Below are 13,446 nucleotides of genomic sequence, written 5' to 3'. Positions count from 1 at the left end.
ATACTTTTTTCTTTTGTGCTGAAGCATAATGTTTTAAAGGCCGTGATTGTAGTTATTCATCCAACAAATATTACGTGCTCCGGTGCAATCGTTTAGCTTGGTCTGGTTTTCCCTCGCCCTCAGTACTGAAGGTGATACAAAGAAAGAAACTACTCGTCCTGATCCAGAGGAGCTTAAAGACTCGTGGGGGGAAATAAAGACACAAGTATGTAAGTGTATAAAATGCTGGGAGATGAGTAAGAAATCACTTCTAGCCTTTGTGGAATATATTTTTGCTAGAACTTTTAAAAGATGCAGGTAGAGAACAGGGGAATAGTGTGAATAGTGGAAGCCTGAATCATGTTTGGAGAATGGCGACTAAGCCAGTGGTGCAGAAGTATATATGAAGTACATGCGGAGGTCAGAGTGAGAAGTCTAGAACATTTCACGGTGGTGAGCTGGTCATATGAACAGGCTTTGGAAAAACTGTTGGATAAAGGCACTTTTTACTCAGTTAGAAGTGTACTCTGAAGTTCCTGCTTAGCAGGAACCCTAGAATTCATACAGTTCAACATGTACGTAAATAAAAATCTGACAACATCCCTACCTGACTCTCACTGGTCTTGTCTCTTCACTCACATTGGGACCAGCCACACTGTGGGGCAGACTTTCATCCCCTCCAGGGGCCTCCCATCCTCCCCATAGCAGTCAGAGGGCCTTTCCTAAAATGCAGCTCTGGTCTGATCATGTTACCCCTCCTAAACTCCTGTGGCTCCCTATTACCTCTAGTATCAACTATAAAATCCTTGGTTGGACATTTCAAACCCTTAGGTAGCCAACCCCTTCCTGCCTTTCCCATCTTCTTATGCTTCATTCCCTTCCTTCCATACCCTAAGCTATACTGGCCTACTTGGGGTCCTTGCACAGGATTCGGTCTCCTGAATTTATGTCCTCCCTGTCCAGAATGCTTTCCTCCTTACCTCTGACTCCGAGCTTCCCTGACATCCTTTAAGACTGCCTGAGATCACTGCCATCTCCTGACCCTCCTCCACAGCCTGCCCTGGTGCCTTCCCTCCAATGGTATCTTCTGTTGACACTGTATGTATCTTATACATACACACTTGTGGCATTTTGCGGATATGAGTGTGCACAGTGCCTGGTACAGCCCAAAGACGTGTTTCATAAATGCTGGCTGACCAACCCTTAGTGGCTTATTCTGGATTTTAGTCAAAGGCCACAGTCACATTCACTGACTTGTTTGGGAATTCCATTCTCCTCTATTTGAGGGGGTTGGTTGGGGTCAGAACAGCTGATCCTCCTCAATCATCTCATACCTCTCCTAGTTCTGCTTGAACTTCCAAGGACCATTGGTGACTCAAGAATCCCATCTGCCAGGCCTTTCAGGAAGACCTGAGTTCAGATGCCTCCCTTTGGAGCAAGCCACTTAACCTCTCCTTACCTCAGTTTTCCCATCTTTAAAATGGAAATAGGGGCAGCTAGGTGGCGCAGTGGATAGAGCACCAGCCCTGGATTCAAGAGGACCTGAGTTCAAATTCAGCCTCAGACACTTAGCACTTACTAGCTGTGTGACCCTGGGCAAGTCACTTAACCCCAATTGCCTCACCCAAAAACATTTTTTAATTAAAAAAAAAAAAAAACCTATTACCTGCCTCACAAGGTTATTGTGGGAAAGTCAAATAAGTTTAAATAAAAAGTACTTTGCAAACCCTTAAAGCTCTTTATAAATGCTAGCCATCAGAAATCCTGGGTACTGACTATTATATCTTAGGATTCCTGATGAGAGAAGGCAGAGCCTGACAAGAACTCATGACTTTGGAAGATCAGGTTTCAGAATTAAGAGAAAAATTCAACATTAGTTGATATTGGTCTTCCCAGGTTTCCCTAAAATTGTCCTTTTCTTTCTTTCTTTTTTTTTACAGTGCACTTGTATATTTAATGATGTATTCAAGGGGCAGCTAGGTGGCGCAGTGGAAAAAGCACTGGCCCTGGATTCAGGAGGACCTGAGTTCAAACCTAGCCTCAGACACTTGACACTTACTAGCTGTGTGACCCTAGGCAAGTCACTTAACCCTCATGGCCCCACTAAAAAATAATGTATTCAACCATTCCTCAACAGATGGGCACACCTTTTTAGTTTTGTTTTGTTTTGTTTGCATTTTTGCCATTACAAAAAGAGTTGATATAAATATTTTTGTGAAAATAGAGCTTTTCCTCTTTGGGATAGACATTCAGTCAATAAACATTTATTAAAGATCCACTATATGCCAGACATTGTGCTTAGCACGGGGGTTCAAAGAAAGGCAAAGGACAGTCCCTGCCCTCAAGGAGCTGACAGTCTCATGGGGAAGACAACAAATGTGCACAGGTACGAATTAAGCTACACATGGGATAAAGAGGACGTAATAAGAGAAGAAGGGATTAGACTTGAGAAGGGTTGGGAAAGGCTTCCTGGAGAAAAGGGAGCTTTAGTTGGGACTTAAAGGAAGCCAGGGAAACCAATATTGGGTATGAGGAAGGATTCCAGGCATGGTGCAGGGCTCATGTGTGTGGAATAGCCAGCAGCAGGCTGGGGGCATCAGGTTGAAGAGGACTTGTCCAAGAGTAAGGTGTAAGAAGACTGGAAAAATAGGCGGTATCTAGCTTATCCCAAACAGAGCACATTGTATTTGATCTTGGAGGCCATAGGGAGCCATTGGAGTTTGTGGAGTGAGGAGATGGCAGTCACTTGGGAGGCTGAGTGGAGAAAGGACTGGAGTGGGTAGAGACTTACAGCGGGCAAACCCAGCAAGCCATTGCTGTAACCAAGGTATGAGGTAATGAAGGTCTGCACTAGATGTTGCAAAGGTGAAAGCAACAGACGTCAGCAACAGCTTGGATGGGGTGGAGAGAGAGAGAATGAGGAGTCCAGGATGACTTCTGGATGTTAAGCCCTCTACAGTAACAAGGAAGATGAGTTCTGTTTTGGACGTATTGAGTTCAAAGTGTCTACTGGACATCCAGCAAGATGTCTGAAAGGCAGTTGGAGACGTGAGATTGGAGGTCAGCTGAGAGCTTAGGGCAGAACAGACAGAGAAGCATGAGAGAGCTGACGAGATCACGTAGTATTTGTATCACTCACTCAAAGGGTATGCACAGTTTTCTGACTCTGGGAGCAAAGTTCCAAATTGCTTTCGAAACTTGATGATGTAAAAATTCACACCATTCCCCAGTTGAGATATGGTCAAAATATATGAACAGGCAGTTTTCAAGTAAAGAAATTAAGACTATCTATAATCATGAAAAAAATGTTCTCAATCAGTATGGATTAGAGAAACACAAGTTAAAGCAACTCTGAGGTACCACCTCACACTTATCAGATTGGCTAATATGAAAAAAAGGAAAATGATAAATGTTGGAATTATGGGAAAATTGGTACACTAATGCATTGTTGGTGGAGTTGTGAACTGATCCAACCACTCTGGAGAGCAATTTGAAACTATGCCCCAAGGACCATAAAGCTGTGCCTACCCTTTGATCCCACAGTACCACTAATAGGTCTGTATCCCAAAACGATCATGAAAAAGGGAAAAGGACACACATGTACAAAAATATTTATAGCAGCTCTTTTTGTAGTGACAAAGAATTGGAAATTGAGGGAATTGGAAATCAATAGGGGAATGGCTGAATAAGTTGTGGTATATGAATGTGATGGAATAATATTGTGCTGTAAGAAATGATGAGCAGGTAGATTTAAAAAAAAAACCTGGAAAAACTTAAGTGGACTGATGCTGAGTGAAATGAGCAGAACCAGGAGAATGGTGTACACAATAACACAATGATCAGCTGTGACAGACTTGGCTCTTCTCAGTAGTGCAGTGATCCGTGATAGTTCCAAGGGACACATGATGGAAAATGCTCTCCACATCCACAGAAAGAACTATGGAGTCTGAATGCAGATCGAAGCACACTATTTTCACTTTATTTGTTGGTTGGGGGGGGGGATTTTTTTTTATGTTTTTCCCTTTTGTCCTGAATCTTCTTTCAGAACATAGCTAATGTGGAAATACATTTAATGTGATTATACATATATAACCTATATATCTTGCTGTCTTGGGGAGGCGGGAGGGAACAAAGTGAAGGAGAAAAATTTGGAACTCAAAATCTTACAAATGCGTTCTGTAGTTACTTTGAATGGACTCTTTTTATTTCTTCCTGATGGGTTTCAATCCTTCATTTTATAGATAGCTGAAAACCTACCTACCAGTGAACACCATTTTTTATATATTTTGCACATATTGCCAGTAGTTAATTTTGTAACCTTATTTCTATTAATTAGAAACATTAGTGTTAGTTAATTGTTCAGACATGCTTTATCATATTAACTCAGAGTGTAGGATAATTCGGGTGTTAAAATACTTGGGTTTGTTAAGTTCAGACCCTAACTTCGTGTAGCTCTTTGTTAATAACCTCTGCTATTCATGAGTTTTTTAACACTTTTCTGTAGCTACTAGAATCCTTTCTTCCTATTCTTTCTCTATAACCACCACTATTCCTTCCAGTCCTTGCCAGTGGTTTCACATTTTTTAGAACCTGATCTCTTGTACAGTAAACAACTGGTTTAATTTCCTTAGATTTTTTTTTTAATTACAGGAGTTTCCCTCTATTATGTACTTTCATGTTAGCTTAATTGCCCTTGTTTCTTAAAGAGCAGACTGCCAGATCTTGCCTCTGTACATTTCCAGCCTTGGATGGCATCTGATCCCCTCTTTCTTTCACTCCTCTGGCGTAAATTCTTGTTCACAGGTCTGTTTCTCCATGTATCTTTTTCCTAGTTTACCATATCTCCAAATGCCTTTCAGTAAGTAACCAGGAAACACATAATTCTCTACCTTTGTGATTATTTATAAATATATATTCGTCTATATGAACATTATATACATTATATGATGTTAATAATATGCTAACTAATAATAACATGATTTTAAAAACCAATAATAATACAGAAACCACATGGCCCACAAAGATTCCTCTAAGTGGAATGTTAATTTTCCTTGTTAAAGTCAGACCATGTGCTAAATCAGAGAGAGCTGTTTGCCATTGGTTTATGAAGAACTAGCCTTAATTCTAAGCTTTAGCACTGAACTCTCACTCCCATCTTTCCTTAGATTTTTTTTTTTGTCTGCCCCTTATTACCCCTAAATGAATGATTGGTTCTCTAGTGCTCTTCTGGTCCCATGTGGATTAAGCAATAGTGAGCTGAGCTGCAGTAGCTAACAGAAGATCTTCTCTTGGAATTAAATCCCAAACAAGACGCTCAAAAAGAAAGAGATTATTATGTTTGATGTAGGGAAGAAGTCCTAGGGAGTTCCCTGGGGCACTGAGTTTGAGTGATGTGCCCAGGGCCACATAGCCAGTGTAAGAGGATTTGAACTAGGTATTTGTGACTCCAGGCCTGGCGCTTTATTCACATTATGCTATGTTGTTATTACTTAGATAATTTCTTTTTCTTTCTGTTTTTGGTACAGACATGTGATTCCATTGGTGTGGACAACTCCTGGTGGGGTAACTCCTTTCATTAATACAGATCTCTAATTCATCTGTAATTTAGTTGCAACTGTCTTAGTTGCTTTAGTAACTTGAGAAGTTAACTAACTAGCTTGTCTCCTGTAACACAGTTAGTAAGTGTCAGAGAAGATTTAAATAAAGGTCTTCCTGACTCCAAGGCTACCATTTATCCACTAGACTCCACTACTTCTAGTACATACAAATATAGAGAGTAGAAAAGAAAAAGTACTGAAAAATTCAATCGGAAAAGTTTTCATAAATCACAGTTAAAATTTTCCTTACAGGTATTGATGTGACTGTTGCTTTGGTCTGTTATTAATAAGTGATTTTAATAGAGCCTTACAAATTTGAATTTGAGGAGGTGCTAGAAATGAAGTTTTTTAAATTAGCAAATATCACAACTGTTGACATGTTTGCTTTTTTTTTTTTAACAGGTTTAAGCGGAAATCCTGCAGATATAGAGAGGAGGGAAGCAGTGTTTGGGAAGAACTTTATACCTCCTAAAAAGCCAAAAACATTTCTTCAGTTAGTATGGGAAGCATTACAAGATGTTACATTAATTATATTAGAAATTGCAGCCATAGTATCATTGGGCCTTTCTTTTTACCAACCTCCAGAAGGGAATAATGCAAGTAAGTGAACCGACACCACGCCCCCCCACCCCCACCCCCCAGATTACTGGTGTTAGCTTTAATAAGTAATTATTACATGGATACTGAATGCTGAGTGCTTTACTAAAGAATATGAAGAAGAGGGACAAGAGAAAGGGGGCACATTTCTATTCTCCCATTGCTTTGAATCTTTTGAATGCCAGTATTTTGACAGGAACTTACATACCATGAAAGTGTTTTGTCAGTTTTGTTTTCCTTTTCTTCTTTCTTGGGTGCATGTCCTCTTTATTTGATCTGTTAGGACAATAGTAATGCCATCTGTGTGTAGCAAAGACTATGCACAGTTGAGTCAATTTAAGGGCATAATTCTAATTGCTTTTCAGAATGGATGGACACTGTTCTACCAATAGTGTTTTAATATACCTATTTTCCCACAGCCCTTCTAGCATTTTCCTTTTTGTCAACTTTGCTCATCTGATAAGTGTGACATGGAACCTCGGGGTTATTTTAATTTCCATTTCTCTACTTATTAATGATTTTGGACCGTTTTAAAAATATGGCTATTGTTAGCTTGGAAAACTTCCTCTTTATGTCTTTTGACTGTGTACCATTTGGTGATTCTTGTTTCCTTTAATTATTGTGCATAATTGCACATGTATTACCTATATCTGCTTACCACTTCAGGGATTGGGGATAAAATTTGGAACTCAAAACTTTCAAAAATAAAAGTGTTTATTATTTAAAGGAAAAAGAAAAGAAACTATTAGCTGTTTTAAAACATTGCTCATATTGTATAATTTAAGAAAATAACTTTGTTAAAGAGATTACAATATCATTTTTATACATTATTTTATTCTTTACTTGATTGAATACCTGCTACATTCCCACAGTATTTGTTCCAAATATTTTTTCTCTCCTCAAACCACCTGAAACCATTCCTCATTGTTTCATAATTTACCAAATAAGCTGAAGCTCTCTGTTACAAACTCCCTCTTTTCTCCTGTTCTACACCTCAGATCTGCTCAGCACCCTGCCTGTTATGTATTCTTTTGCTTTGGTCTCTGAGGAAAAGATGCTTTTTCTCTTTGCCAACCCCAATCCCAATCCTCCATATCTACTCTGGGAAATTGCCCCTTCAGTATCACCTTTCTTTTCCTAATCTTAAGTCTTTATCCTCTGGCTTCTTCCTTATTTCCCACAAACATGGCCAGATCGCCTCCATGCTTAAAAATAAATCTTCTCTTTAGTTTGTTATCTCCTTAAGTTATTGTTTTATATCATTTCTACCTTTCACTCACAGAATCCTAGAAAAGCTTCCTCTTCTTCACATCATACTTCCCAACCTCTAGCAATCCCAGTCCAGCAAGTTTACAAACTGTTCTCTTCAAGATTACCAATAATCTCTTTCATTGCTAAATCCAGTGGCCTTTTCTAAGTCTTCTTTCTTAACTTCTCATTTGACCCTGTTGCCCACCCTTCCTCTTAGATACTCATTTTCCAGTCAGTTTTCAAAATAATGCTCTCTTCTCCCTGTCTAATTGTTCCTCTGTTTTCAGTTTCCTTTGTTGTGTTACTATTTGTATTCTGTTCTCTTTTCTTGGGTGTAGCCCAAGACTTCTATATGGGCTTATTCCTGTCTCTTGATCATATTATACTCCCATGGAATTAATTTGTCTTTCTTAGGTGTAAATCTATGTTTCTAGCCCTCATCTTCATTCCTGTTCTGTATCACTACCTAACTCCTAAATATCTCATAGACATTTCAAACTCAACATATCCAAGCTAAGTCTTGATTATCTTCCCAATGAAACCCACTCTCTTGAGAATACCACAGTCCATTGGGTCACCCAGGCTCACAGACTTTTGAAATTATCCTTAACTTCACTGCCCCTCACTCCCTATTTATATCCAGTCAGTTACCAATCTCTTGATTCTGGGTCCACAACACTTTTCCATCTCTGCCCTTCTCTCTGTTCAGACAGCAACCACCCTAGTTAACCATTGTAGCAGCTTATTTACTGGGTCCCCAATTTCTTCTCTACCTGATGTATTTTCAGCACCTAAAATACCTACTTAGAGATCAGCCTGACCATATTATTCCCTAACTCGAGAGTCTTAGATCACTGATGGTATGTCTTCAGCCCCTTCACAATCCAAGTTGAAACTATATTTACTGATGTGTTCCTGGATGTGTTCCTGAATGTTCATTTGGGTTTGCTTTACTGTGTCTTGATTTCTCATAAAGTCATTAGCTTCTATTTGCTCTATCCTAATTCTTCAGCAATGATTATCTTCAGAGAGTTTGTTTTCCATTTGGCCAATTTGGCTTTTCAAGCTATTGATGTTTTTTTTCATGACCTTCCTGCATCACTCTCATTTCTCTTTCCATTTTTTCCTCTCTAACTTTTCCCTCTACCTCTCTTTATCTTCAAAGTCCTTTTTGAGCACTTCTATGGCCTGAAACCAGTTCATATTTCTCTTGGAAGCTTTGGATGTAGGAGCTTTGACTTTGTTATTATCTTCTGAGGGTGTATTTTGATCTACCTTGCCACCAAAGAAGCTTTCGATGGTCTGCTGCTTTCTCTGCCTGCTCATCTTGACCATCTATTTCTTGGTTTTAACTCCTTCTTAATGTGTAGCCCTGCTTCCAGGATGCACTGTCCCAAGCTACGGGGGGTCTCAGTTGGTACGATTAGGCTCATTCTCAGTGTGCCTGGCTTGTAAGTAACCACGACCCATTTTCTCTTTAACCTGGAAGCAGAAATCTGATTGAAATCTGATTATCTATGGTCTTGTGCCCTATCCCACTGGGCCACTGCCACTTAAGTCTGCTTACTGGTTCTGAATATGGGCACTCTGCCTTAGCTCTAGCAGAGACCACAGCTACTTCCCCCTGGCCAACCTCTGGATCCCCTCACCAGTCCGTGAGCCAACGTTCAGAAGAAGCTACTGATGCTGAAGATGCCAAGACTCTGGAGGTGCTGCCTGCCTGGACCTGGATCTGCACCACATGCTGAGCTCCTCTCCCACCCCATACAGCAGATGCTCCCAGCCACCTATTTAAGCCATCTTTGGCTGGATAATAGTCTCACTTTGTTCTTTTGTGGGTTATGCCTTTTTTTAGTTTTTTGTTTTTGTTTTTGTTTTTTGAGGTATGTGGTCAGATTTGTCAGGAGCCATGGAGAGTCACAGCCTTTCCTCCACCATCTTGGCTCCATGTGTTCCAGTATGTTAATGTCCCTTCCAAAATATGATATCCCAAACCTGACACTCTGAGATAAGATCTGAACTGGGCTGATTATATTAGGAGACTTCCCCTTTCCTCTTTATCATCATTGCTTTGATTAATGCAACCTAAATCATTTGACTGTCATTAACATATTTGATCAGCATACCATCTGTCTTCAAATCTTGGATAAAAATATTAATCCTGTTCTTTGAGTCAGGCGACCAGTTAATTCCACATCTAGCTAATTGAATCTCTTTGTCTTGTCCTCAGGATTACCACAAGAGTCTTTGTTATACACCTTGCTGAAATTTAGGAATACTATATCTAGCATGCCTGCCATCCATTAGTAACTCCATCAAAACAGGAAACTAGGTTGGCCTGGGGTAACTTGATAAACCCACACTAGTTAGTGATGATCACGCTCCTCTTTCTGAGTGTTCACAAACCATCCTTTTCATAGCCTCGTCCTGGGATTTTGACTGGAATATCAGACTCACCAGCCTGACAGTTCTCAGGAATCCATTTTTTGAAAAACCAAATGAAATCTTCAGTCCTAGCACCCTCCTCCTCTTGTCCATGGCTTGGTAAAGGATTGCTATGAATCTTTCAACAGTTCCATTGTATGAACTCTATTTCAGGGATCCTGGTACACAATTGTTAGAACTCATGGAAGAGGGCTAGGAGTTACTTTACTACCATTTCTTCATTTAGCTTGGTTTTCATTTGTCTCTCACCTCTTCTGTTCCGTCCTGCCTAGTTTTAGAATAATTCTCTTTGATAGAGAAGACAGAAGCCAAATAAGGGTTTGGTAGTCGTCCTTATTCATGATCCATTCCCATTTTCCCATCTCATCCAAGCCTCTATTTGTAACAAAACTGGAAAAAGCCCACGTTATTGTTCATAATATTTTTCACAAGCCTTGGTTTCATGCCAGTTATTAGTCTTCTTGATTGAATGCTTACAGGACATAGCTCATTCTTGGTAATTCGTAATTTCTGCTCTGCAGATTTTCCCCATGCAGTCACATTGGTCTCATTAACCACTCTCTTGCTCCAGCCCCTATTCTTCTCATCTGAATCACTTTCAGTATCAGAATCTTTCTTGGGAATCTCTTATCTGTCTTATGAGCTGGATTAAATACAACAAATAGGAAGCTAGAGCTTTGGGCATCTCCAGTAGATACAAAATATGGACAGGACCTGGCCATTGACTTCATGTTACTGATGCTCTACCAGAGGGATGATCCAATCATAGATAACATTATATTAGTATGTTGGCAAAAGACAAAGCACGATGGTTATCAATTGGGGGATATTATTGGAAAGACCTCATTTAGAAGATAGCATCTGATTGAAATTTTAATGGGATATTTAGGGATTTATCAGGCAATGACCAAAATGGAGGGAAGACATTCCAGGCAGCGACATTAATTCCCTTTAGAACTTCAGACAGTGGGATCATAACCTATTATCTTCCAGCTTTTTGAAAATATGCTTTCTTCAAGTAGATAAGAAGCTACCTCAGCATTGTCCTCCAGATCTCCTATGTTCTGACAACACAATCGCTTTCACTGAGTGAGTCTGTGGTTTCCACTTGACCAATTCGATTCTTTCTTGGTCCAAACTAGGTTCTTTGCTTTTTTTCTCTTAAAAAATAGTGTTAGCAGGCCAATCTAGGAATGCTTTTATAAGAGACTTTGGCTTGGTGCTTGGGGCATTGAATTCCCCTATCAACATCATATCATGTTTCCTTTTTTCTTTCTTTCTTTTTTTTTTTTTGCAAGGCAATGAGGGTTAAGTGACTTGCCCAAGGTCACACAGCTAGTAAGAGTCAAGTGTCTGAGGCCAGATTTGAACTCAGGTCTTTCTGAATCCAGAGCTGGTGCTTTATCTACTGTGCCACCTAGCTGCCCCCATCATATTATGTTTCTATGCTAATTTTCTGATCTGTTTCAGTAGGTAATCACTTTTCTCTGACTAGGCATTCTGATAAAAGTCTCATCATGTCTCATTTTATCCTTTCACCCAGATTCCAGATTCCAACACACTTCCTCCTCAGGAGGTCTAAAACTGCCCTATTTAGAAGGCAGCAGGATATAGAATTCAGATTTGGCCCCAACCCTTAAGTGACCATGGCTTTTAACTTTAGAGCTTCAGTTTCCTCATCTTTAAAAAGGAGATTAATACTTTGCCTTCCTAATGAGTTTGTCATGAGGGTCAAAGGAGATTCTCTCAAGTGTTTTCTAACCTCAAGTGCTATTTTATAATTGCAATGACTGAGGCCCTCCTTCCTTTCTTACATGTGTTGAAAACTATGAATTGAAAAACTGCACATGTGATGAAGTAGCTTGAAGTAAGCATCAACAGAACTTTTTCAAAGTCTCTGACTTGTACAGCTGCTGGAGTAAAGCCATCCCATCTCAAGCTCCACATAGTATAATTGAATTTCAAATGACGCAATGTAATACCTGGCACAAAGCTCATAACAAAGCAGTAGCTGCCAAATCAGAAAAGGGTCATGTAGGGATCGAGACCAGCTTCTTAATTGGTTGTTTTAATGTTTTTAGAAAATCAAAATGCACACCCTTCTGTGGCACATATTAGGAATGATCTTTTATTTCCAGCTTTCATCATTTTGAGGGTTCTGTTTTTGTTAACTCTCTCCCGTTAACAATAGAGAGCCACTGGATTTTATTAAATGTGAAAACCACTGTCTTGGCATTGTGGAGGACTGACCGAAGTGGTAAGAGACTCAAGACAGGGAGACCAATTCAGAGAAAGTTGTTAGAATAATCGAGGTGAGAGGTGATGAGGGCATGAGCATCATCATAGGGTATGGGGGCACAAATGGTAATATTTGGCAACTTTTGGATATGCAGGGCAAAGGAATCAAGGATAATGCTTAGGTTACAAACCTGGAAAACTGGAAGAATAGTGAACTTTGCCACAAAAATGGAGAAGTTTGAAAGGAGTAGAGTTCTGTTTTGGACATGCTGTGCTTGAAATGTCTCTGGGATATCATTTCTGAAATATCCAATTGGCAGTTGGTAGTACTGAATTGAATCTTGGGGAGACACCGATATGGTTATATAAATCTGAGAGTAATCTGCAGAAGGACTATAATTAAACCCATCGGACCTGTTAGAGTCCCAGTGAGAGATAGTGTAGAGAGAAGAATACCTAGACCAGAGACTTGGGAAACACCTATAATTAGAGACCATTGAAAAATGATATGGAGAATGAGCCAATAAAGACCGAGAAGGAACTGTCCAAGAGAGAGAGAACCATAAGAGAGTGGAGATAGGAAAAAATGGAGAAGATCTAGGAGGAGAGACTAGGGGTCACTAATGTCAAATGTAGCAGAGAGGTCCAGAAGACTAAAAAAACTATGAAAAGACCATTAGATTTAGCAATTAAGAAATGATTGGCAATGTGAGAGCATTTTCTGTTGAGTAATAAGTTAGAAAGGTAAATGGAAGGGCAGTGAGCGAGAGAAGTGGAGGCAATAAATCTGTGTTTTCTTGGAATTTGGCTGAGAAAGGGGGGAGAAAAACAGGGGGAAGTTTGAGGGAGTTAAAGTATTTAGTGAAGGTTTGTTTTTTGGATTTTTTTTTTTTGTTTTAAGGATAGAGAAGATTGGACATGTTTGACAGCCAAAGGAAAGGAGCCAGTAGATAAGCAGAGACTAAAGATTAGAGAGATGGGATAATTGGGTTTGTAATCTGCTGGAGAATGGGAAAGAATGAGATCAAGGACACAGGTAGAAGTGTTGACCTTGACAAGGAGGACCACTTCGTTTTCAAAGACTAAAGAAAAGAGTGGGTGATAATGTTAAGGGGTTTTGAGATGAAGACCAGGGGGAAAGAGGGAGCTCAGGTTGAATGGACTCGATTTTTCTCTGTAAAGTAAGAGGTTCTGGGGCAGCTAGGTGGTGCAGTGGACAGAGCACCAGCCCTGGATTCAGGAGGACCTGAGTTCAAATCCGAACTCAGACACTTGGCACTTACTAGCAGTGTAACCCTGAGCAAGTCATTTAACCCCAATTGCCTCACCAAAAAAAAAA

At 39.8% G+C, this 13,446-nt stretch overlaps 1 protein-coding gene across 5 annotated transcripts in view; it reads left to right on the top strand.

Moving 5' to 3' along the window:
• ATP2B1 (ATPase plasma membrane Ca2+ transporting 1) overlaps nucleotides 1-13,446 on the top strand; it is a 140,124-nt gene that overhangs the window by 80,015 nt on the left and 46,663 nt on the right. For all 5 annotated transcript variants that reach the window (XM_043967260.1, XM_043967257.1, XM_043967258.1 and 2 more), the window contains exon 3: nucleotides 5,979-6,176. In XM_043967260.1, coding sequence (XP_043823195.1) covers nucleotides 5,979-6,176 — 198 coding nt within the window. The remainder of the gene's footprint in view (nucleotides 1-5,978; nucleotides 6,177-13,446) is intronic.

Source organism: Dromiciops gliroides, chromosome 5 (genome assembly GCF_019393635.1).
Source record: "Dromiciops gliroides isolate mDroGli1 chromosome 5, mDroGli1.pri, whole genome shotgun sequence".
In the NCBI taxonomy this organism is placed as follows: Eukaryota; Metazoa; Chordata; class Mammalia; order Microbiotheria; family Microbiotheriidae; genus Dromiciops; species Dromiciops gliroides.
Note: the sequence above shows the minus strand (reverse complement) of the source record. Positions and strands in the feature narration are given on the sequence as shown.